This window comes from Pseudopipra pipra, chromosome W (genome assembly GCF_036250125.1).
Source record: "Pseudopipra pipra isolate bDixPip1 chromosome W, bDixPip1.hap1, whole genome shotgun sequence".
Taxonomy (NCBI): Eukaryota; Metazoa; Chordata; class Aves; order Passeriformes; family Pipridae; genus Pseudopipra; species Pseudopipra pipra.
Window position 1 is genome coordinate 22,706,752 of NC_087580.1, and position 23,116 is coordinate 22,729,867.

The 23,116-nt window shown below is 54.2% G+C and overlaps 1 protein-coding gene and 1 long non-coding RNA gene across 2 annotated transcripts in view; both read right to left on the reverse strand.

Annotated features, from left to right (window-relative positions):
• Window positions 1-14,895, reverse strand: part of LOC135405712 (uncharacterized) — a 958,894-nt gene extending 943,999 nt beyond the window's left edge. Inside the window, exon 1 of the long non-coding RNA XR_010425970.1 lies at window positions 14,311-14,895. This is a non-coding gene — a long non-coding RNA (uncharacterized LOC135405712). The remainder of the gene's footprint in view (window positions 1-14,310) is intronic.
• A 9-nt stretch (window positions 14,896-14,904) lies between these two features.
• Window positions 14,905-22,098, reverse strand: LOC135404919 (serine/threonine-protein kinase pim-1-like). Its single transcript, XM_064639650.1, is given in 10 exon segments — window positions 14,905-15,991; window positions 16,633-16,956; window positions 17,460-17,543; window positions 18,372-19,259; window positions 19,454-19,603; window positions 19,871-20,047; window positions 20,688-20,921; window positions 20,924-21,053; window positions 21,259-21,309; window positions 21,439-22,098. Coding segments are annotated over 6 exon segments (1,359 nt in total). The 3' UTR covers window positions 14,905-15,991; window positions 16,633-16,956; window positions 17,460-17,543; window positions 18,372-19,259; window positions 19,454-19,496.
• Window positions 22,099-23,116: the final 1,018 nt, after the last annotated feature.

Here is a 23,116-nt window from a genome sequence, read left to right on the forward strand (position 1 = left end):
GTTCCCACAGAAATTCTCAGGGTTCCTTTGCTTCCAGGAGGCCCCACATGTCCCAATGGCCCCTGGATTCCATGAGCTTCCACAGTCTCCAAAGGTTCCTTTAGTTCCATGAGGCCCTGCAGTCCCAAAATGCCCTTTGGATTCCAGGAGATTTCCCATTGTCCCAGGGTCCCTTGTGCTTCAGAAGCAGCTGCAGTGGGACAGTGGCCCCTTGGTTCCGTGAGCTCTGCAGTGTTCCAGGAATCCTTGGGTTCCAGGAGAGCCTGCAGTTTCACAAGGACCACTTGAATGCAGGAGGTTCTGCAGGGTCACAGTGGCCCCTGGATTCTGGGAGGTTCAGAAATATCTCAGGGCTCCCTTGGTTCCAGGAGGACACACATGTCAGCAGGAACCCTTGGTTGCAGGAGGTTTGACAGTGTCCCAGAATTCCTTTGATTTCATGAGGCCCTGGATTGTCCCAATGGACTCCTGATTCCATCAGCCCCCTCAATGTCACAATGCTCCCTTGGTTCCAGGAGTTTCTGCAGCATCCCAGGGTTCCTTTTGTTCCATGTGTGACACCTGCAGTGTCACAATGGGCCCTGAATTCCAGGAGTTTTCCCAGGGTGACAGTGCTGCCTTGATTCCATGAGATTGCCCAGTGTCCCAGGGCTCCAGAAGGCCCTGCAGTGTCCCAGTGGTCCTTGGTTCCATGAGGTTACTCATTGCTTTATTTGCCTCAGTCTTTACCACCCAAAGCAGTTGTCCTCAGCATCCCCAGCTCCCAGGGCTGGCAGTTGGTGATGGGGAGCTGAGTGAAGCCCCCAGAATGCAGGAGGAAATGGTCAGTGACCTGCTCTGCCAGTGAGACCCCCCCAAGTGCCTGGGCCCACATGGGATGCAGCCAAGAGTCCTGAGGGAGCTGGAGAAAGAGCTGGCCAAGCCACTCTCACTCATTGCCCAGCAGTGCTGCACAACTGCACAAGTCCCAGCTGACTGGCAACAAGCACATGGGATGCCCATCCCCAGGAAGGGCCAAAAGGAGCATCTGGGCAACTCCTGGCCTGTCCCACTGACCTCAGGACCGGGGAAGTCCATGCAGCAGATCCTCCTCAGTGCCATCCCATGGCACGGGCAGGACAACCAGGGGATCAGGCCCAGCCAGCGTGGGGTTGGGAAAGGCAGGTCCTGCCTGACCAACCTCATCTCCTTCTCTGACAAAGGACCCGCTCAGCAGCTGAGGGAAAGGCTGGGATGTGTCTCTCTGGAATTCCAGAAAGCCTTTGGCACCATCTCCCCCAGCATCTCCTGCACAAACTGGCTGCTCATGGCTTGCTCAGGGACCTGTTTGCTGGGTGACAAAGTGTCTGATGGGCCAGGGAGTGGTGGGGAATGGAAGGAAATCCAGGTGGGGCCGGTCACTAGTGGGGTTCCCAAGGGCTCAGGGTTGGGGCTGCTCCTGTTTAACATCGTTGTGGATGATCTGGGCCAGGGGATCGAGAGCCCCCTCAGTAAAGTCGTGGGCAACACCACATTGGGTGTGAGTGTGGATGTGCTGGAGGGCAGGAAGGCTCTGCAGAGGGATCTGGACAGGCTGGATCAATAAGGCCAAGTGTCAGGCCCTGCCCTTGGCTCCCAACAACCTCCTGGAACGCTCCAGGCTGGGGGCAGAGGGGCTGGAGAGCTGCTCAGCAGGAAGGGACTTGGGGGTGCTGCTTGACAGAGACTGGATATGAGGCAGAGTGTGCCCAGGGGGGCAAGAAGGCCAAGGGCATTGTGGCCTTTGTGGAGAAGAGTGTGGCCAGCAGGAGCAGAGAACTGATTGCCCCTCTGTGCTGGGCACTGCTGAGGCCCCACCTGGAGTGCTGTGTCCAGTTCTGGCCCCTCAGTGCCAAAAGGCCCTTGAGGGGCTGGAGCGTGTCCAGAGAAGGGAACGGAGCTGGGGAAGGCTCTGGAAAACATGTCTGCTGAGGGACGGCTGAGGGAACTGGGCTGGTTGAGTCTGGAGAAGGGGAGGCTCAGGGGGGACCTCATTGCTCTCTGCAATGACCTGAAAGGAGGTTTTAGTGGGGTGGGGGTTGGTCTCTTCTGCAAAGCCTTTAGTGACAGGAAGAGAGGAAATGGCCTTCAGTTGCGTCAGGTGAGGCTCAGATTAGATGTTAAAAAAAAACTTTTTCCACTGAGGGAGTGTTCAGGCACTGGAACAAGTAGCCCAGGGAGGGGGTGGAGTCTCTGGAAGTGTTCAGGTGTGTGGTGGGTTGACTTTGGCTGGACACCAGGTGCCCTCCCAGCCGCTCTATCACTCCCCTTCCGAGCAGGACAGGGGAGAGAGCAAGGTGGAAAAAAAATAGTGGATTGAGATAAGGCAGTTTTTTTAAAGCAAAAAGCAAAGCAAAGCTTGTGCACACAGAAGCCAAAGACAGCAGGGTTTGTTCTCTACTCCCCATGAGCAGCCATGGTCGGCCACTCCCGAGGAGCAGGGCTTGGGTACCTGTGAGGGTTCCTCAGCAGGCAGCCATTAGACAATGAATGCCCCCCTCCTGCTCCGGGCCTCAGCTTTTAGAGCTGAGCTGACCTCCCATGGTCTGCAATGTCCCTGTGGTCAGTTGGGCTCAGCTGACCTGGCTGTGTCCCTTCCCAGGGTCTTGCCCTCAACTGAGGAGGAATGTGACAGTGCTGATGTTGTGCCAGCCCTGCTCAGCAGTGGCCCAAACACCAGTGTGTTATCAACACCTTTCCAGCTCCCACTGCAGAGCACAGCACTGGCAGTGCTGCTCTGGGGAAATGAACTGCAGCTCAGCCAGACCCAATACAGTCTCCACCCCTTATTCCACACCATTTGTGTCATACTCAGACCCCACATAATTTATTTATCTTCTGACTATTCCATTGTATTTATTCTTCATTACTGAGATCCCTCCTTACCAACACATGCTACTTAAACTACATTCCTAAACTGTCTTTAGACCCAACGTACATATTTATACATTTTGATTAACTGCTATTCCCTGCCCTTTTACAGATAGGTCTTATTTTCCCATTTTCATGGCCTTCTTCCACCCCTCCAGATGCTGGGCTCCATTCCATCAGGATGGGTACTCAGGACAGCAGAAGCAACACAATCAATCGTTGGGCACCGACACCAGCCCGTCCCGGGTCATCATCGCACTCTCCTTCCTCCTCACACAATTGGTTCTTCATTGGTTCATGTCATTCCTGCTACTTTACCTCCTGCAACACACAACTCAGAACACAGATCATCTTTCCCCCAAGGTTAAATCTCCTCGAGGCACACACCAGGTCTCCCCATCTTCCCTCATTACCCACCAGGTACACCCTGGTCCCTGAGCAAAGACAATCCCACGGATGGGTTTGCCTTTTCTCATGGGAGGAGAACCCCACACTGACTTCCCCCCCCACTTCCCCATGTGTAGTACCAGGACTTTATCCCCTCCCACAGTGTGTAGGGGTTTTGTTTGGGCAGGACCAGGGCAGTTGGCAGATCCCCCAGTGTTGACCAGCCAAGTGGCCTCAGCTAAATTTGCCTCCCAATGCTTCCATGACCCATTACCTAATGCTCTCAACATGGTTTTCAACAGTCCATTATACCTCTCAGTCTTCCAGAGGCTTGTGGGTTATAAGGGATATGATAGATCCATTCCATGCCATGTTTCTTTGCCCAAGAACTTGTGAGATTATTCCAGAAGTGAGTCCCATTATCTGATTCAGTTCTCTCTGGGGTCCCATGTCACCACAGAATGTGCCTCTCGAGGCCTCAGATGGTGTTTTGAGCAGTGGCCTGGTTTACAGGATATGTTTCCAGCCAGCCAGTTGTTGCCTCCCCCATGGTGAGTCTGTAGCTCTTGCCCTGGTGTGTTTGTGGCAGTGGTCCAATGTAATCAATTTGCCAGACCTCACCATATTGGAAATCCAGCCACCGCCCTCTATTCCAGGCAGATTTTACTTGCATGGCTCCCTTAATTGCTGCACACTTGTCACATTCATGAGTGCCCTGTGTGATGGCCTCCATGGTCAGGTCGACCCCTGGATCACGAGCCCACCTGTACCTCGCATCTCTTCCCAGATGTCCTGATGTTCCATGGGCCCATCGGGCTATAAAGAGCTCACCCTTCTGCTCCCAGTCCAAGTCTACCTGGGCCATTCCAATCTTGGCAGCCTTATCCACCTGCTTATTGTTCTGATGTTCTTCAGTGGCACGACCCTTGGGCACGGGAGCATCGACGTGATGCACTTTCAGAGTCGTGTTTTCCACCCGTGCAGTGATGTCCTGCCACAATGCAGCAGCCCAGATGGCTTTACCCCTGCGTTGCCAATTGGCCTTCTTCCATTGCAGTAGTCACCCCCACAGGGCATTAGCCACCATCCAGGAGTCAGTGTAGAGGTGTAGCACAGGCCACTTTTCTCCTTTGGCAATCTTTAGGGCTGGCTGGATGGCTTTCACTTCTGCAAACTGGCTCGACTCACCCTCTCCTTCAGCAGCTTCAACGCCCCGTCGTGTGGGACTCCACACAGCAGCTTTCCACCTCCCATGGTTTCCTACCACTCGGCAAGATCCATCAGTAAACAGAGCATCCCCTCTTTCATTTTCTGGGAACTCATTATATGGTGGTGCTTCTTGGGCACGAGTCACCTCTTCAGGCAGTGCTCCAAAATCCCTGCCTTCTGGTCAGTCCATAATCTCTTCCAGGATCCCCGGGAAACTGGGTTTTCCCGTTCGGGCTCGCTGTGTGATCAAAGCTTGCTCCACTTGCTCCATGGAGCACTGGTTGCATGATGAGTTGAGGGGATGTTCCCTTTGAACATCCAGTGCAGCACAGGCAAACGTGGTGCCAAGAGGAGACACGCTTCTGTTCCAGCAACTGCTGAGGCGGCTCGAACCCCCTCAGGGGCTGCCAATATCTCCTTTTCAGTTGGCTTCTGATCCTCGATAACCCCGGCTCCAAAACCCTGATGGTCGACCTCGGGTTTCTCCTGGTGTTCTGTGCCAGAGGCTCCAGGTGAGACCATGCTCCCCAGCTGCCTTGTAGAGGATATTTTGCACAGCTGTTCCCGTTCCAACAGGCCCCAGAGCTACTGCACGGGCTGTCTCCTGTTTGATCTGCTCCAAGGCCTGTTGTTGCTCAAGGCCCCACTCAAAATGGTTCTTCTGCCGGGTCACTCGACAGAGGGGGCTCCCAAGCTGACTGTAACCTGGAATGTGCATCCTCCAGAAACCCACAAGGCCTAGGAAAGCTTGTGCTTCCTTCTTGTTAGCTGGTGGAGACATAGATGCTATTTTGTTTACTACATCCAGGGGCACAGGGCAGCATCCATCCTGCCATTTTATTCCCAAGAACTGAATCTCCCGTGCAGGTCCCTTTATCTTGCTTTGCCTTATGGCAAGACCAGTTCTGAGAAGAATTTGGACTATTTTCCTCCCTTTCTCAAGAACTTCTTCTGCTGTTTTGCCCCATACAGTGACATTTTCAATAGATTGCAGGTGCTCTGGAGCTCCCCCTGTTCCAGTGCAGTCTGGATCAGTCCCTGGCAGATGGTTGGGCTGTGCTTCCACCCCTGGGGCACTTGATTCCAGGTGTACTGGACACCCCTCCAGGTGAAGGCAAACCGTGGTCTGCACTCTGTTGCCAGAGGAATGGAGAAAAACACATGGGCAGTATCAGTTGTGGCCCCACTGGGCTGCCTCTGACTCCAGCTCATCTGAAGTTCCAGCACGTCCGGCACAGCAGCACTCAGAGGCAGCGTGACTTCTTTCAGGCCACGATAGTCCACTGTCAGCCCCCACTCCCCATTAGGCTTCCACGCTGGCCATATGGGGCTGGTAAAGGGTGAGCGGGTCCTGCTGATCCCTCCCTGTTTCTGCAGTCGATGAACTGGTTCCTGAATGGGAATTGTGGAGTCCCAGTTGGTGCCATCCTGCCTTCAGGGCACTGTTCTGGTGGCAATGGGCACTTGTTGGTCTTCGACTTGCAGCAATCCCACAATGGGAGGATCCTTTGAGAGGACAGGCAGGGTAGGTAATTGTTTGACCTTCTCTGTAGCCACAGTAGCCACACCAAAAGCCCATTGATACCTCTTGGGATCTTTGAAGTCTCCCCTCCTGAGGTAATCAATGGCAAGGATACAAGGGGCCTCTGGGCCAGTCGCAGTGGGGTGCTTTTCCCAATTGTCCCGTTAAAGTCACTTCAGCCTCCAACACTGACAATTCCTGGCATCCCCTGTCACTCCAGAGATCCAGATGGGTTCTGCACTTCTGTGCCTCGATGGCATCAGTGTGCTCTGTGCACCCTTATCTACCTCTGTGGATCCCACGTGCCAGGCCATCCAACCCACACAGTCCAGCAGACCCGACCATCCCTTTCCTCCTCCTGGCCGAAGGCAGGGACCCTCCATTCCTGTTCCTGGTCAGAGTATTCACTGTCTGACCTTTGTGATGCCAGGCCAGAGGTCCCCCCACCACAATCAAAGGAATTGGTCTCAGTCCTCTTATGTCTGAGAGGTCGCTGCTTTCTTTCTTGGGTCTCTGCAGCAACTCCATGGACAGCTTTCCTGGGTGACCCCTTCTTAACAGCTTGGGCACAGTCCTGCTGCGTGTCCATGCTGGGATCACAGGCAGGGACAGGCCCTGGCACTGCTGGCACAGAGCTGGGCCCCACACCAGCAGCTCCATCAGCCAAGGGCATCTCCTGAGGGCAGGGCAGGAGGGCTTCAGGCTCTTCCTCCACAGTCCCTGTCAGCAATGTGCCCAAGGAATGCCCTGGCAAAGCAAATGCCAGTGCCCAGCTGAGAGTGGGGGTGTGCAGGGTGGGGGCACACAGCAGTGTCCTGGCACAGCCAGAGCTCCTGGCACAGCCCTGAGGGAGCAGCAGAGCAGGGGCTGGGCTGTGTCTGTTCCAGGGACAGCCTGGGAAGGTGCCCCAGGGCCACTGTCACAGAGCAGCCCCTGCCACCCCCATTCCCAGCCCTGGCCTCTCACCCCACCTGCAAGAGGTTGGTTGTCTCTCCACAGAGAGATATCAAGTGACCAGGTCAAAAATCCATCTTTGCTTAGTCCTGAGGAGACTTCAGTGTGGGCACTATGTGTGTGTGGGGAGATGAACCCCAGTGAGCACAAACATCAGCTGTTCCTGGGGGGCCATAAATCCAGAGGGACAAGCTCTCACTTGGAGAGTCACATGCCCTGGGAAAGCCTCTGGATGCAGCCCTGGGATGTGCTTCTATGCACAGAGCTCCTTGTGTCCATCCCTCAGGCCGTGGGGCATCTCAGACAGGGGCAGAGCAGTTGACACCCCCCAGGGCTGAGGGGCTTCCAGCCCCTGGCAGTGGCAGCAGGAGCCCAGGGAGACACTGCCCTGCTGCCAGGAACTGTGTGCAAGGGAAGGACTCCTGTCTCTGAACAGCCCTGGGGGAGGGGGTGAGCAGGGCGTGACCAAGCTCAGGTGTGGACACCTGACATTTCTGGGGGTGCCTGTAAGAGAAGGTTTGGGCAAGGTGACTGTGGTTAAACCTGTCTGGCCATCCAGTGACAACCAAGTTGGTCCCTCACTTCCCCTCCTCAGTCAGACAACAGGGGGAAAGCAGGGGAAAAAATCACTGGTCAACATAAAGGGAGATTAACTGGGGAGGGGGAAGGAAAAAGCAGAGGCCGCAGGCAGAAACAAAGAAAACCCCTGGGAGGCAAGAATTCAGTCCATGGAGAGGTTTCTTTGGAAGACAAATGTATTAATAAAGAGCATCCATGTCTCTCCCCCTCCTCCCTGCCCTTTCTCCCTTCCTCTCTCAGTTATTGCTGATCATGCCATCCCATGGAATGGAATATCCCTTGGGTCAGTCCAGCCCAGCTGTCCCAGCCATGTCCCCTGTGAAACACTTGCCCAGCCCAGCCCATTGGGTGGGGGTGGTTGCAGAGACGCTTCCTGTGGGGCCAGCACTGCCCAGGGACAGCCAAAGCCTTGGGCTGGGACCAACAGCGCTGCAGCCACGAGCACCAACCCAGCAGGACAGGGGCTGCTCTGGGCAGAGGGAACTGCAGCCCAGCCACAGCCAGGGCAGTGCTGCTCAGGGGGCTCTGCCAGCCTCTGCTATTCTACAGTTCAAGGAATCTTCTCCTTGGAGAGCTCTTTGAAAGGAGAATAGAGAGAGAGGCAGAAGTGGAGCTATCAAATGCACCAGTGCAAACACAGCAGTTCCTGTGAGGAACATCTCCCTATGGAAATCCTGGGAATCTACTGGACAAATTTGAGGACACAAGTTTATGTGTGTGTGGTCCTCCACAAGGAGGGGGATGGTTGGGTACAGTATCAAGGGGTCAGTTGTGCCTCAGGAACTCATCACCCAGTAGGAAGCTGGTGGCTGTGAAGGGGCTGTGAGGTCACTTGTGCCCCTGGAGGGGACAGGCCAAGAGCAGGAAGGTGGCTGGGGAAGGGCCTGTGAGGTCCCTTCTCTCAGCAGGAGCTGATGGCTCAGCCTGTGACTCAGGGCTGGGCCAGGGGCTCTCCAGCTGCCCCTGCCCTGGCCTGTGACAGCCCAGCACAAGGCCCCTGGCTGGCACAGGCCCTGGGAGATCCCCTCTGCCCGAGGGCCTGGGCTCCCTCCAGCAACGGGGCTTCTCTTTGGGCTGCCCCGTCCCTCGTGCTGAGCGCAGGATGGGACAGCAGCAGGCACAGCTGGGCCCTGTCTGTGCCCACAGCTGAAAGGAGCAGCCTGGGCACAGCACGGGGAGGCTGCTGCTGGCAGGGCACAGCAAAGGGCCCGGGCAGGCTGGGCACTGGCACCCCCTTGTCCTTCCCTCAGCGTCACCCCCCAAGGCAGTGCCCCCAGCAGAGCCCTGAGCGAGGTGTGAGGGACAGGATCTGCCTTCCCCGGGCTGGGGGTCAGGGCTGGGCCTTTCTGCTGCCTCCAACCAAGCCAGGCTGTGCTCAACATCTCAGCTGCCTGCACAGAGCCTTTGCCTCCCTGCACTCACGGCCCCCAAGGATCTGCTGGAGAGTCCCTGGGGAGGCTTTGTCAGGAATGGCCCTTTGTCAGGAAAGTCCTTAATGCTTCAAGGGACTGCAGGGTTTTCAAAGTCCTTTGGGTTTTGCTTTTGAATCTCAAGAGAAGTTTGTGCAATCATGGCCTCCAATTCTCTCTTCCAGCGAGTCCATGAGGAGCCTGTATTGGGAATGCCCCTCAGTGGGACCCATTAATGCTTTGAGATATTTTGGGTTCTCCTTCTGACTCTGACTAATGGAAAGGTTTGTGCAATCTCCCCTCAGTACCTGAGGTTCAAGGACTCAGCACCAAAAGCCCCACAGGACTCATTCAGACAAAGCAAGTCCTAACAAACCAGGGCTCTTCCTGTGATTTTCCTCTAGTCTAGCCAGTACATTAGGAATGTTGTCCCATGGAATCAGGGGACCATTGTGACACTGCAGGGCCCCATGGAACTGTTTTGCCCACGACGAGGGTCAGCACAAGAGACACCAACACCAACTTTGGAGAACAAGTGTGTAATTTTCCTGCAGTGCAAAGCAGCAAAGAATGACAAAAGGCTGAGCTCAGTAATGCACCTCATCGTTCCTACCAAGAGTGCCTGGAGTGAGTAGAAAAGTCCCTGCCCAGTTCCCTCATCTGTTCCCCTCAGCCAGGCCCGCACGGCAGCGGGGGAGCCCCGGTCGCAGCCAAGGGTTGGAGAACCCCTCCCGGGCACGGGGAATCCCACCCAGGGCGTCCACTCCTAGGGGAGGGCTCCATCTCTGCTGGGAGGGGGTCCAGCTTTTCTGGCCTTGGAGAAACAAGCTCACAGAGCTACGAGTGTGCAAAACCATCTGGCTCCCTTCTCCTCCTGGGTTCCACCCACAGCCTGGCCAGGGCTTAAGGGAAAACCAAGGCAGTCAACCTGCCCCATGTCCTGCCAAACAAGGCCACACATCCACTGCCAGGGCCTTGACCACTCTCTAAAGACAGAAAGATAAAGATCACATTTTGCTCACAACCAGACATAAGATTTGATTAATGAACACATACAAATATCATTCACTAATGAGCTGAGACTCACAGATCTCACTAATAAGCACATTTATTTTGTTCATGGGCAGATACAGGGGTAGTCTTTGCACACAGTACATCTTTGACCAACAAACATACACAGTTTTAGCTAAGGAGCAAATACATGGATAAAGAGAACAGTAGGTTGGAAGGTTCATCTAGAGCTCAGCTTTGGCTCAGGGGCTGTTGTTCAGCCTCAGCACTTCAGGGACAGCAGACAGGGCTTTATATCACACACACAGTTTCTATATTCCTTAGATATTCTCCCTTACTTTGCTTTACATAGTCACACCCCCCATTGCAAGTCCTTAGTTGGTCCTTTGGGGTCTTCTTCAGGGGTCTCTGGTGGGGGTTTTTTGGCATGTGGTGTCCCCCAAAGTTGATGTGTCCACTTCTTGACCTCGGTTCTGAGCAGACACAGTGTCATTACCTTTCACCACAAAGACTGTAACGTTTGGGTTTGATCTTCTCTGGGTGCACAGAGCTCAGCTTCCATCCTGTTTGCTTAGTTACATCCCCGATCGAATTCTCTAGGACCTCTCCAAGATTATGGTTTTCCTTCCTTGGCCATAGAGAAATGTTGGGAGCAGTGTTCTATGTCCCACATCAAATCCCTCCTTTTCTTCAGACTAAGCTAAGTCATGATGCAAGCTGAAATACAAATGCTCTTCCAGCTTTGGGGCAACCCTTCACAGGTGTTATTTCCACACAGCCAACACCACCCTGTTCCACTGGGGATTGGCCAAGGATCAGTCATTTCCCCAGCAGGAAGGGTTTGAGGACATTGGGTGTGATTTCCCACAAACGTGCCCCTTTCATTAACACAATCCAGTTCTCCTGTCCCTTTAGTGGGGGTCACAGCTTTGGACACAGGCAGGATTGTCAGAGATGGGGGGGTACTTGCACACTAACTGCTGGGTCTACTTTTTGGGGAACACAAGTGCTCACCCAGTGACCAGGAATCATTTCTGCCAGAATAGGGGAGGCAGAAATGGTGAATGGCTTCTTGTCTTTTCAGGTAAATGAGTGCACACCCAACAATCCCTTGGAGGCAACACTTGGGTCACATTTGAGACTAAAAGGAGATGTAAATTTTGCTCCCAAGTCAAGACCCAATTAACTATTGTCAGGAGAGCAAAACAAGACTAAAACATTTTGTTTCTTCTCAGACAACCTCTCAATTACCCAAGGGGCTCTGGCCATTGGAATTCTGGAATAATGCATCCCTGATTTGACTTCTTGTACCACTTCTACAATCAAGTGGGAACCTCTGTCTGATGACATTCCCAAATGTACCTCGAATCCAGGGATTCTTGGATATTCCACTCACTTCCCCAGCCCAGTTGGTGTCACAAGGGAAAAACCTCTGGCCACCCAGAGAAGGTATCCCCCAAGACTAGGAGATCTTTACACCCCCCTTTTCTGGGCAATTCAGTCAAATCCATCTGCCAACATTCACCTGGAACATTTCCACACTGTACATCACCTATTCCCACTGCATTGGCAGGGTTGGATCATTTCTCTCACACACCACACTGCTGACTCACTGCTTGTACAACTGGGTCAGTTTTGCACCCCTAACCCACCTGTGCAAATGTTACAGTACAGAGACAAATACAAACACAAAACAATGATCAGTGGAGAAAACAAAGCCAGACACCAAATCGTGGAATACCAAATAACCCACCCAAAGTGCTGGAAGATCCACACATCTTACATGAGCAGGATTCCCCAAAAGAATGCCTTATTATCCAATGGGATCTTCCCCACATCCCAGACTGGGCCAGGGATCTGTGCTCTTCTCCAGGAAAGTCCTGGGGCCGGCGCGAAGATCCAGAGATCCCTCGGATCCGCGGGAGATCAGGCACAGGGTCCCATCTGGGGGCCAGAAATGATCCCCACGAGCAGCAGAACCCAAGCCCTTCACCCCAGTTGGGGTGTTAAGAAGCAGGCATTCTTTAGGGCAGCGTGCTGGACGCCTGCAGGAGAGTTCTTCTAATCCAGCCTGCTCAGGGACACAGGCAGGGCTTGGGATTACACACACTGATTCCAGAGGCATTGGATATTCTCCCTTACTGAACACATGTCCATTACTTTGCTTTACACAGTCACACCCCTATTGCAAGTACCTATTTGGTCATTTGGGGTCTTCTTTGGGGGTCTCTGGTGGGTTTTTTGGCATCTGGTGCCCCCCCAAAGTCAGGTGTCCCCTTCTTGACCTCGGTTCTCAGCATCACTGGTTTTCCCCACAGAGACCAGCATGTTTGGTTTGATCTTCTCTGGGTCCCCAGAGCTCAGCTCACATCCTGTTTGCTTGAGTTCCAGCCCTGATCCAATTCTCCAGGACTTCTCTAAGATTCTATTGTTCCTTATTTGGCCAGAGCAGAATCTTGGGAGCAATGTTCTACTTCTCCCAACCCAAGGCTCCCCCTGCCCCATCTGCTGCCAAACAAGGCCAGACATCGACTGCCATGGCCTTGACCACTCTCCAGATACAGAAGGATAAAGATCACATTTTGCTCACAATCAGACATATTTCGTTAATGAACAGGTACAAACAGGATTCACTAATGAGCCCAGACTAACAGATCTGACTAATAAGCACACCTGTCTGTTCAGGAGCAGATACACAGGTGGAGTCCCATCACAGCACATTTGTACCAACAAATAGACACAGTTTTAGCTGATGAGCAGATACATGGAGACACAGCCCATTAGGTTGGGAGGTTCATCTGGAGCTCAGCTTTGGCTCAGGGGCTGTTGTTCAGCCTCAGCACTTCAGGGACAGCCAGACAGGGCTTTACATTACACACACAGTTTACATGTTCATTACAGAGTCTTGCTTACTTAATACAGACACTTTTAGACAACACTTGGATCACATTTGGCACTAAAAAGAGATGTAAATTTTCCTCCCATGTCAACAGTGTTTGAACTGTGTTCAGAAGAGCAAAACAAGAGTGAAGCATTTTGTTTCTACAGTCAAGTGGGAACCTCTGATGACATTCCCAAAGGCATCCCAAATACAGGGAGGATTGCATTGAACAGGATTGCAGTCTCTTTCCAAACCTTCTTAGTGCAACAAGGAAAAGCCTCTGGCCACCCAGAGAAGGTATCCCCCAAGACTAGGAGATCTTTACACCCCCCTTTTCTGGGCAATTCAGTCAAATCCATCTGCCAACATTCACCTGGAACATTTCCACACTGTACATCACCTATTCCCACTGCACTGGCAGGGGTTGGATCATTTCTCTCACACACACCACACTGCTGACTCACTGCTTCTACAACTGGGGTAGTTTTGGACTTATAACCCACTTGTGCAAATGTTTCAATGATTTACTTCACTCCAAGGAATACTCTCATGTTCCCCATCCACCAGGTCACACCAGATTGGTTCAGGGACTATTATCTGCCCACCTGGGGTAACTGCCCAGCCTCCTGGAGCCAATTTTGCTCCTAAGGTTTCAATGAGCTGACAATCCTTAGCACTAGACTCATTTTTTTCTACTGGGAGAGGTATCTCTGTCAGGGTTATTAAAGACAAAACTTTACTCTCTAAAGTGCCTTTTTCTGCAGCCTCTTTGGCAGAATTATGGGCCAAATGATTCCCCAGTTCTGCTTTGGTCTCCCCCTCTTGGTGCACTCTGCAATGCAGGACAGCAGCCTCTGTTGGTTTCTGGAGATCTTCAAGCAAGTCCAAGGATTAACTTGTTCTCCTTGACTCAATCCCAAAGCTGGAGTGAGCACAGTGGTTCTGCTTTCTGGGCTGAGGCACTGCAGAGGAGTGCCCCCAATTCCATGACCTGCTGGGGGGAGTTCCTGTGCATCCAGAGAATTGTTTTCCACGCTGGACAAAGCTGCCCCCACTGGGAAACAATTCCCAACCAGGACTTTCCCAGGGGCTGTCTCCTAAGTCAGCTGTGCCCCAATACACTTCTCCTCTAGTCTGGAAGCAATCCCGCTCTGGGCTTCCTTTGCTGGGGCTGGGGCAGTTGACAGGTTGCTTCTTTTGTTCCTGGCCCAGCCTCCATTGTCCTTGGAGAATTCCAAAGCCCAGGGAGGCTCCTGGGGTCTGGACTACTTGCACTTTGTGTTTGGGACACCCCATATCCACCCAGTCCAAGGAAATTCCATAGTGTCTGATCCCAACATTGCTGCTCAGCATCAGTGGCTATCAAAATATCCACACACTGGAACAAGGCTCCAAGAGGGGTTTGACTTTTCCATTCCTCCAGATCCTTTGCCAATTGAGTTCCAAATATTGGGGGGATATTTTTAAACCCCTGTGATGCCTTAAGACCCTTTTAGGTTTTTTTTGACTTTGCTAATTTTTATAAGCTTTATATGTCATTATAGTAGAAGTAGATTTTAGAAGTAGCTATATTGTATTCCTCACCCTTTAGCACCCTTTAGTTTACACATTCCTCAACCCTCCTACCCCATTCCATGCTCCCCATATCAATCCTACCCCTGAATTCAGTAGAAATGTTTAGTCTCTTGTCAAGGCAAGGCCTGTGCTGTTTAGAGAACACTCCTATCTTGGCCTGAACAACAGAACAGAGTCAAGAACTGGGTGACCGTGTACCCTTTGTGCTCTGAGGATGGTGATGGGGATGAAGAGAGGGTCCTGAAATGCACCCCAGACTCAATTCCCAGGGAGTGGGCCCGGGGCAGACCAGAGCAAAGGCTACGGGGTGGAAACACTTGGGACTGGACAGGTAGTATTATAAAATGTAACATCTCAGGCACAGCAGGCATGCATCCTGTAACATCTGTGCCTTGGCACAAATCAAACCCTTTCCTTATCTCACACTCAATTAACTGCTCCTGAGGTTTTTCCTTAGCATCAGCTGAGCTGGCATCACCTGCAGGACCACCAAAGTCAGCTGGGTTTTCCTCCCTGTCTTTGGATTTTCCCATTTGAAAGCAAAAAGCTCTTGACTTTCACAACTCAAAGGGAGACAGAAAAAGGCAGCTTTCAAATCTAATACTGTGAAACATTAAACTTTCATTTAGGGGAGTTAGCAAAGTGTAAGGATTCGCTACAACTGCTTGTATATCTTCTACTCTATCATTTATAGCTCTGAGGTCTTGGACTAACTGGGATAGCCTTCCATTTGCCTGCTTGACTGGCAAAATTGGAGCATTACATTTAGATTCACATTCTTTTAACAAGCAAAATTTCATCAGTTTTTCTACAGAGAGTGAGAATCCCTCACAACTTTCCATTTTCAAAGGCTATTGCTTTGGCCTGACCAACCCTGCTCCAGGTGTCACTGGAATTCTCACAGTTCTGCTCTTTTGGATCATGGGGGCACCTCTCCAGCCCATCCTACTGGAATCACTGCATCCCCAAGTGACGTTGGCAGATGGATTAGTTCTGCTTTTGGAGACTCTCATGCAAAACTAGAATCTTCCACAGAATTAGGCTCTGCAATAATAACCTATATTTTACCATTTTTCAATTGGATTGTGGCATTTAATTTTTCCAAGAGATCTCTCCCAGGCAGAGGCTTTGGGGAACTGGGGAAATACAAACACTGGGGAGCCAACCACTGTTTTCCCAATTTCAAATCCACAGCATTAAAAATGGCCCAGTTTCCCAATTCCCTGGCACACCAGACAATTGTTCCAGAATTGTGACTTGAGTTTCATTTTCCCTTATTTAACACAGGGGAACAAGTTCCCACAGCCACAACCAATTGTCCTTAGCTTGGCTGGAACCAGATGTTCTGATGGGGAAGAATCCTCTGGTGCCCCCTCAGTCGTCTTCAGTGATGCCACGAGAGGGTTCGGAGGGTTCTGAAGTTTCAGTTGTGGACAATCCCATTTCCAGTGTCCATCTTTCTTACAGGATGCACAGGGATTGATCCCAAGTCTCCTGGGGGGGGATGTTTGAAGCAGGCTGCCCATGCTCTCATCCTCTTCCTCTCCCCGGGGGCACCATTTCCTCAGGGATTTCCTCCAGAACTGCAACTCCTTCCTGCTTAGCTGATTCCTGCTGATTCTCCCAACCTCCAACAATGTCCCTAAATTAGATTGATCTTGTCCCTCAGCTTTTTGTCATTCCCTCCTAACCACATCTGAGGACTGCCCCACAAATATGGGGGCCAGTTGAGTCCTTCCCCCTGTGTTTCAGGATGGATATTACTATATTTTTGTGCTGTTTCTTCCAGATGATTTAAAAATTCAGTAGGCTATTCCCTGTGATCCTGCTTCATTGCAGAGAATTTTGACGTGTTCATTGCCTTTGGCCTGGCATGTTTCATTGCAGACAACATCCACTGCAGGTATCTATTGAACCTTTCTCTAAAGATAGGGATGTTAGGATCCCATTCAGGATCCGCAGTGGGAAAGGGAATGTCCAATGTACCCTGGATATTCCCCACCAAAATCTGCTCTTCCAAAAACCTCTGACTGATTTTAACAACCATTGCTTTCTCCCTACTACCAAACAACACTTCTAACATAGGATCCTTCTAGCCTGGATCCTGGGTTTGAATCATCATTTTGAAGGCTTTTGCCATTTAGTCTGGGTTCTATCACACAGGGGGGCCACTCCCACCCCTCCTTGTTCAGCTCTAGTTCTTCCTGCAGCTGTACTGAAGCTCTCTGCTCTCTCTCTGACACATTCTCTCTCCCTTTCCTTCTGGACATGCTAAATCTGCCTCTTCACATGCCAGTTCCTTTGCAAGATTGGTTTCTGCATCTTGATTTTCTGTTCCCCCACTCAACCTGCCCGTGGGGCCAACCAGAAGATCTGAGTCCTCCTCCTTATCGGGGAGACGATGAGAACAAAGTTCTCCTGTGCTCCACACTGAACAACAAGGCTTTAACCATTTCCCTTGATTTTCCTTTCCGGGCTCACACCAAGGGCTCTGAGGGCGCTGCATTCACACCACAATCCTTCTGCCATTTCACAGGGTTCTGCAAAGTGAAAAACACATCACCAGACATAACCTCCTTCCACTTCTGTTCCCGTTCTGAAACAGCACCAACTGTAACAATGGATTAGAATTCAATGTTCCAGAACAGCCACCCATTGATTCCAACACTTCATTAAATTCTCCCTGGGAGCTGTTCCTCCGGGGGGGCTGCCAAACTTCATCCAAAATTGCAAAATGCAACAAAGTGGGGACTTCTTCACAATTCCCCCTTCAGACTGCCCACTCCCCATCTCTAAACAGTAGACCCAAAATGTTACAATACAGAAACAAATAAGAACACAACAATATTGATCGATAAAACAAAGCCAAATACCAAATTCCAAAATACCAAATAACCCACCCAAAGGGCTGGAAGATCCACAGGTCTCAGATGAGCAGGATTCCCAAAATACCAAAGAGCCCACCCAGTGTGCTGAAAGATCCATGCATTTGACATGGGCAGGATTCCCAAAGAGAATGCCTTATTATCCAGTGGGATCTTACCTGTGTCCCAGACTGGGCTGGGGATCTGTGCTCTTCTCCAGCAAAGTCCTGGTGCTGGCGTGAAGATCCAGTGATCCCTCAGATCTGAGGGAGATCAGGCAGAGGTGTCCTGTCTGGGGGGCCAAAAATTACACCCAAAAGCAGCAGAAACAAACTTCTTAACCCCAATTCGGAGATGTTAAAAAGGGCATTCTTCTTTGTTCAGCATGCTGGAGGTTCAGAGGAGAGTTCCTCTAATCCAACATGCCAAATGACAGACAGGGCTTTTTATTACACACACTCTTTACATGTGCATTTGGTAGCCTTGCTTACTGAATACATATTCATTACTCTGCTTTACATAGTCACACCCCTGTTGGAAGTCCTTTTCTGGTCCTTCCAGGCCTTCTCTGTCATCTGTGCTGCTCAGTTCTTGAGCAGCACAGCACCACTGTGTTTCTTTTATCTGGGTACACAGGGCTTAGTTTACATCCTGCTGGTTTGGGACATCCCTTATCTAATTCTCTAGGACTTCTCCAGGATTACATTGTTCCTCATTTGGGCACTCCAGGGTACTGGGAGTAGAGTTTCTATTTCTTCTATCAATGGTTTGATGGAGACCATGATGAGCTGGGAACTCGTTGCAGGGAAAAGAGGGAGCAGTTGGGAAGTAACAGGCAGGTGGGGGAGAGAACTGTTCAGAGAACAGCTGAGATACAGCTCGAGCAAGCTGAAAACTAAACTGTCATTTGGGGTCATCCCAGATCGATTGGATTTCAGAAATTACTCAACACAGGTGCCACCTCCTCCAGCCAAGCCCAGGAGATCAACCTCCTCAGCAGCTGCAAGAGCGGGATGTTCATGTGCCTGCTGCCATCTCCCAAAAGCCATTATCCCACTCCTGCTGACAAGATGGGCAAGATGAGCATCTACCTCACAAGATCTGCTGCTGGAAGAAGAGCGTGTCCCAAAGGATGTCCTCAGCCTTCTCAGAGGGGACGTCAGATCCTCTCCAGGGATGGTCCCAGCCCTTCCCAATCCAGACTGGGCACCAGCTACAACTCTTCCCTCAAAAACAAACAACAAATTCATGACAAGAGATGACAAACAAAAAGTGGAAACAAGAAAAAAAGGTAAAATGTTAACATTCTGTCAGGGTTCTGAGGAAGGCCCAACCCCTCCAGGCCAAAGAAAAACCCCACCTCCTCCAGCTAAGGAAAACCCAGGCCTTCTCCCTGCCCTGCTGCATTGCCCCAAAGAAAGGCTCCTAAGCCAAGGCAGCCCAAGCCTTTCCTGGCCTGCAGCCCAAAGCAGCTGGTGTTCTGCAGCCCCACCTTTGCTCCCCCCACGGGGGTTGGTTTTTGGCAGGCTGGCTGCCCCTGCCCCAGCCCCGCCCAGCAAAGGGGCAGTGGCAGAGGCTGGGGGCAGAGCCGGGCTCCCATTTCACACCCAGCCCAGAGCACCCGCCCGCCCTCCTGCCAAGAAGCAGCTTGGCAGCCGGCTGAAGAATTCATCGGGTTCCCGCCAGCAAAGGGGGAACCTTCGGTGCCCAGCCAGGCTGAGCAATGCCCGGGAGCACCCCCTGGGTGTGGACTCATCTGCAAACGGCGTGTGGAGCACGGCTTGGAGGAAGGGGCCAGAATCAAAGCCCATCATCTTCAGCTCGCCGGTGTCCAGGTCAACAACAAAGAGCTTGTCATCCCTGACGTCGTCCTCGATGTCTCCAGCAGCAGCCCCACCCGGCACAGCTTCTCCAGAGGCCCCTTCTCCTTCCCTGGGGGCCAGACCAGGCTGTCAGTGTTCTGCCGAGGGCCCAGCTGTCTGTGAAGCAGGATGAGCAAAACCAGGTTGGATGGTGGCCACCAGCACTTGGGAGACCGGGTCTGCAGCCCAGCTCCAGCACAAAGAGGTGCATGTTCCCATGTGATGATCCCCCCTCAGTGCTACAAGCACGACAAAAAAATCTGGTTTTCTTTACTTCTTATTGCCAAGAGATGTGTGGAGGTGTTACTTGCCAGGCCCCTGGATCAAAGTGAGCACGTGGATCTCTCCTGTCTTCTAGAGCAGGTGAATGCCCTGCACCCAAGGATGGCACAACAGGTCTTCCAATGATGGCCTGTCCGAGGGGCGGATGGACAAACACCACCTGATAAGGTGCTGGCACCCTGGGGGGAAAATCGCCGGTCAGTTGGAGAAGGATCCTGTCCCTTTGTCCCACTGTCCACGCGCCCAGGCTGTGCTGGCTGTGCTCAGAGCTGTGCCCAAACTTCTCAATTGATTCTCCCTTTTGGAGGAGAGCAGGATGGCAGGACACAGGCCACCTCCTCCAGCCACCCATGGGACACAAACAGCTTCAAGAGCGGCGTCCTCGTGAGCCCGCTGCCCTCTCCCAACACCGTTATTCCCCCCGTGCCACAAAGATTGGTATCCACCTCGAGAGACCCGTGCTGGGAACGGGAGCTGGTCCCAGATGGTGTTGGTGCCTCTGCAGAACGGGTGCTTCCCGCAGACCATCTGGTAGAGCAGGATGCCCAGGGACCAGATCGTGGCCGCCTCGCCGCGGTAGCGTTTGAAGCAGATCCACTCTGGCGGGCTGTATGACGGTGTTCCTACGGAATACAGACGCAGTTCATCAGGTGGATGCTGCCTGCTCCCAGAGCCTCACTCCAGCATCCCTGGCAACGTGGGGCCTGCCCCAGTGGCACACGCTGTGCCCCACTGCCTTCTCACCGGCCCCTGACTCTTGGTTACAAACTTGGGGTTGGAGAAGAAGCCACTGGTGTCCAAGAGGGCAGCGGAAGCCCTGGCAAGGCCCAACCATTACATGCAAGGGAAAAACCCAGCCAGTGGTGAGGAAAAGCCATGCCTTCTCCCTGCCCCACTGCACTGCCCCCAACAATTCATCATAAGCCAAGGCAAACAAGGCGAGCGGAGCAGCCCAAGCCCTTCCTTGCCTGCACACCAAGCCAGCTGGTGCACAGTTCTGACCCCCTTCTCTGCTATCCTCACAGGGGTTTTTGTCAGGCTGGCTCCCCCCTGCCCCAGACCCAGCCCAGAACAGGGTGGGTGGCACAGGCTGTCAGCAAGGCCAGGGCCCGTCTCACAGTCACCCCCCAGCCCCATCCAAAAGCAACTTGGCTGAAGAACTAATCCTATTCCCCCTCAGCCAAAGGGGCAATCTCCGGTGCCACACCCGGGCATGGCCATGCGGTGCCCGGCACCAGGAGCATCCCCCGGCTGTGGGCTCACCTGCAAACTGGGTGTAGACGGTGTCCTGAAGGAAGGTGGCACATCCAAAGTCAAGGAGCTTCGCCTCGCCGGTGGCCAGGTTGAGGAGGATGTTCTGGGGCTTGATGTCCCGGTGCAGGACGCCGCAGCTGGTGCAGTGCCGCACGGCCTTCAGCACCTGGCGGAACAGCCCCCACGCCATCTCCTCCGGCAGGAACCTCCACGCCGTGATTACGCGAGAGAGGTCCGAGAGCGCTCCGGACGCTCCATCACCAACAAGAAACTGTTGGGGAGCTCGAACCACTCCAGGAGCTGGATGACACCATGAAAGCCATTGGACACCTTGTCCAGCAGCACGATCTCCAGGGGTGCCAGGGTGCCGTCGGGCTGCGGGGGGACCACGGGGTCGTCAGTGGGGCTGATGCCGTGCCTGTCTGCCTGCTACCCCTCCGCCAGCCCTGGATGCTCCCCGTCCCCCACCGACCCCACGGCCACTCTCCCTCCAGGTGTCCCGGCGGCTTCCACCCTCCCGGGCCTCGGCTCGTCCCCGCCCGTCCCGCCCCGCTTTCTCCCGCTGGCCCCGCTCGCTCACCAGCTCGCCCCAGCGCCGGATGAGATCCCGGGGCACGGCTTTGATGGCCACCTGCAAGCCAAGGGGAAGGGCGGGTTGAGCTCTCCCGTCCCGCTCTCCTCCTCCTCCTCCTCCTCCTCCTCCTCCTCCTCCTCCTCCTCCTCCTCCTCCTCCTCCTCCTCCTCCTCCTCCTGCACTCACCGGGGCTCCGTCCGCCAGGCGGGTCCCCGCGTAGACGCGGCCGAAGCCGCCGCTGCCCAGCAGCGAACCCAGCCGGTAGCGCTTCTGCAGGGGCCCCTTCGCCTTCCGCGCGGGCGAGACGTGGCCGTCAGCGTTCGGGCCGGGGCCCGGCACGGCCCCCGAGCGCCCCTCGAGCGGCCCGGGCCGGGCTTCCCCACCCGCAGCGGGCAGCGGCGGCGGAGCTCTGCCCGGGGAACCCGCCGAGGAGGCGGCAGCGGCCGCGGCGCCCGCGTCCCCCGCCGGCCCCGGCAGGCGCCGGGCTCGAGCCGGGCGGAGCCAAGGGGCGGCGAGGCCGAGCCCGCCCCACAGCCCGTCCCACAGCCCGCCCCACAGCCCGCCCCAAAACCCGCCCCACAGCCCGTCCCACAGCCCGCCCCAAAACCCGCCCCACAGCCCGTCCCACCGCCCGCCCCACAGCCCGTCCCACAGCCCGTCCCACAGCCCGCCCCACAGCCCGTCCCACAGCCCGTCCCACAGCCCGTCCCACAGCCCGTTCCACAGGAGCGCCCAGCAGCGCCACAGCCGGCGCGCCGGGAGCCGGGCGAGGGCGGGACCGCGCCGGGCCGCCCAGGGCCGGGGACGGGGCGGCCCCGCCCGGCAGAGGGGAACGGCCGGGGCCATGGCCCGGGCCGGCAAGGGGAGGGGGGACCGGGAACGGGACAGGGACACCGGGACAGGGACACCGGGACAGGGACACTGGACAGGGACACCGGGACAGGGACACCGGGACAGGGACACCGGGACACCAGGAGAGGGACACCGGGAGAGGGACACTGGGAGAGGGACACCGGGAACGGGACACCGGGACACCAGGACAGGGACACCGGGACAGGGACACTGGGACAGTGGGACACCGGGAGAGGGAGAGGAGGAAGAAGAGCAAGAGCAGGAGAAAGACCGAGAGCTCGTCTCTAGAGTCGCTGCTGCTGCCGCCGCTGCTGCTGCCGAAGCGCCGGGGCCGTTGGTCCGTTCGTCGGTTCGTCCGTTTGTCCAGTTGTCCGTTCCCCGTTGGCCCCCGCGCGCCCCGGGGGCAGCCCCGGCTGGAGTCACGGAGCTCCCCTTCCTCCCGCACCCATGCCGAGACCACGGGCTTTTTTAGCTGCTTCACTTTATTTTGACTTCTTTGCTGGCAATCTTGCAACTTCCCGCCGCTGCTCGGACCCCATCCCGCCCGCTCGGCCCGCGCTGCTGTCGCTTCCTCCCGGGCCAGCCGGGGGCTGGACTTGCCCCTGAAGTTTGGGAAGGGGTTTGCTCAGTGAGGAGCCCCGGCACGTCCGGCCAGCGCCAGGCAGAGCCAGCCCCGGGGGAGGGCAGAGCAGGACGATCGGCAGGGGAAATGCAGCCCTTTGGGGTCAGCGCTGCTCCCCGACCACACCAGGGCTGTTCCTGTTTTCCTGCCCGCTTAGAGGGGAAAACCGGCGACTGCAGAGAGGATTAAAAAGACAATTAGAAGACTATTCATGCTGCCATTTAGATGCCAGTCCATCCTAATAAATGCAGGCTTAATTTGGAATGGACACGATGTAGCAGCTTTTTCAGCACCCAGTATTTAACAGCTCCCTTTCAGGGGACAGTGGAAAAAGGGGGGGAGAACGGGAGAAAAGGGGGGCTGGGACCTCCAAACTGAGCAGGGAAGGGG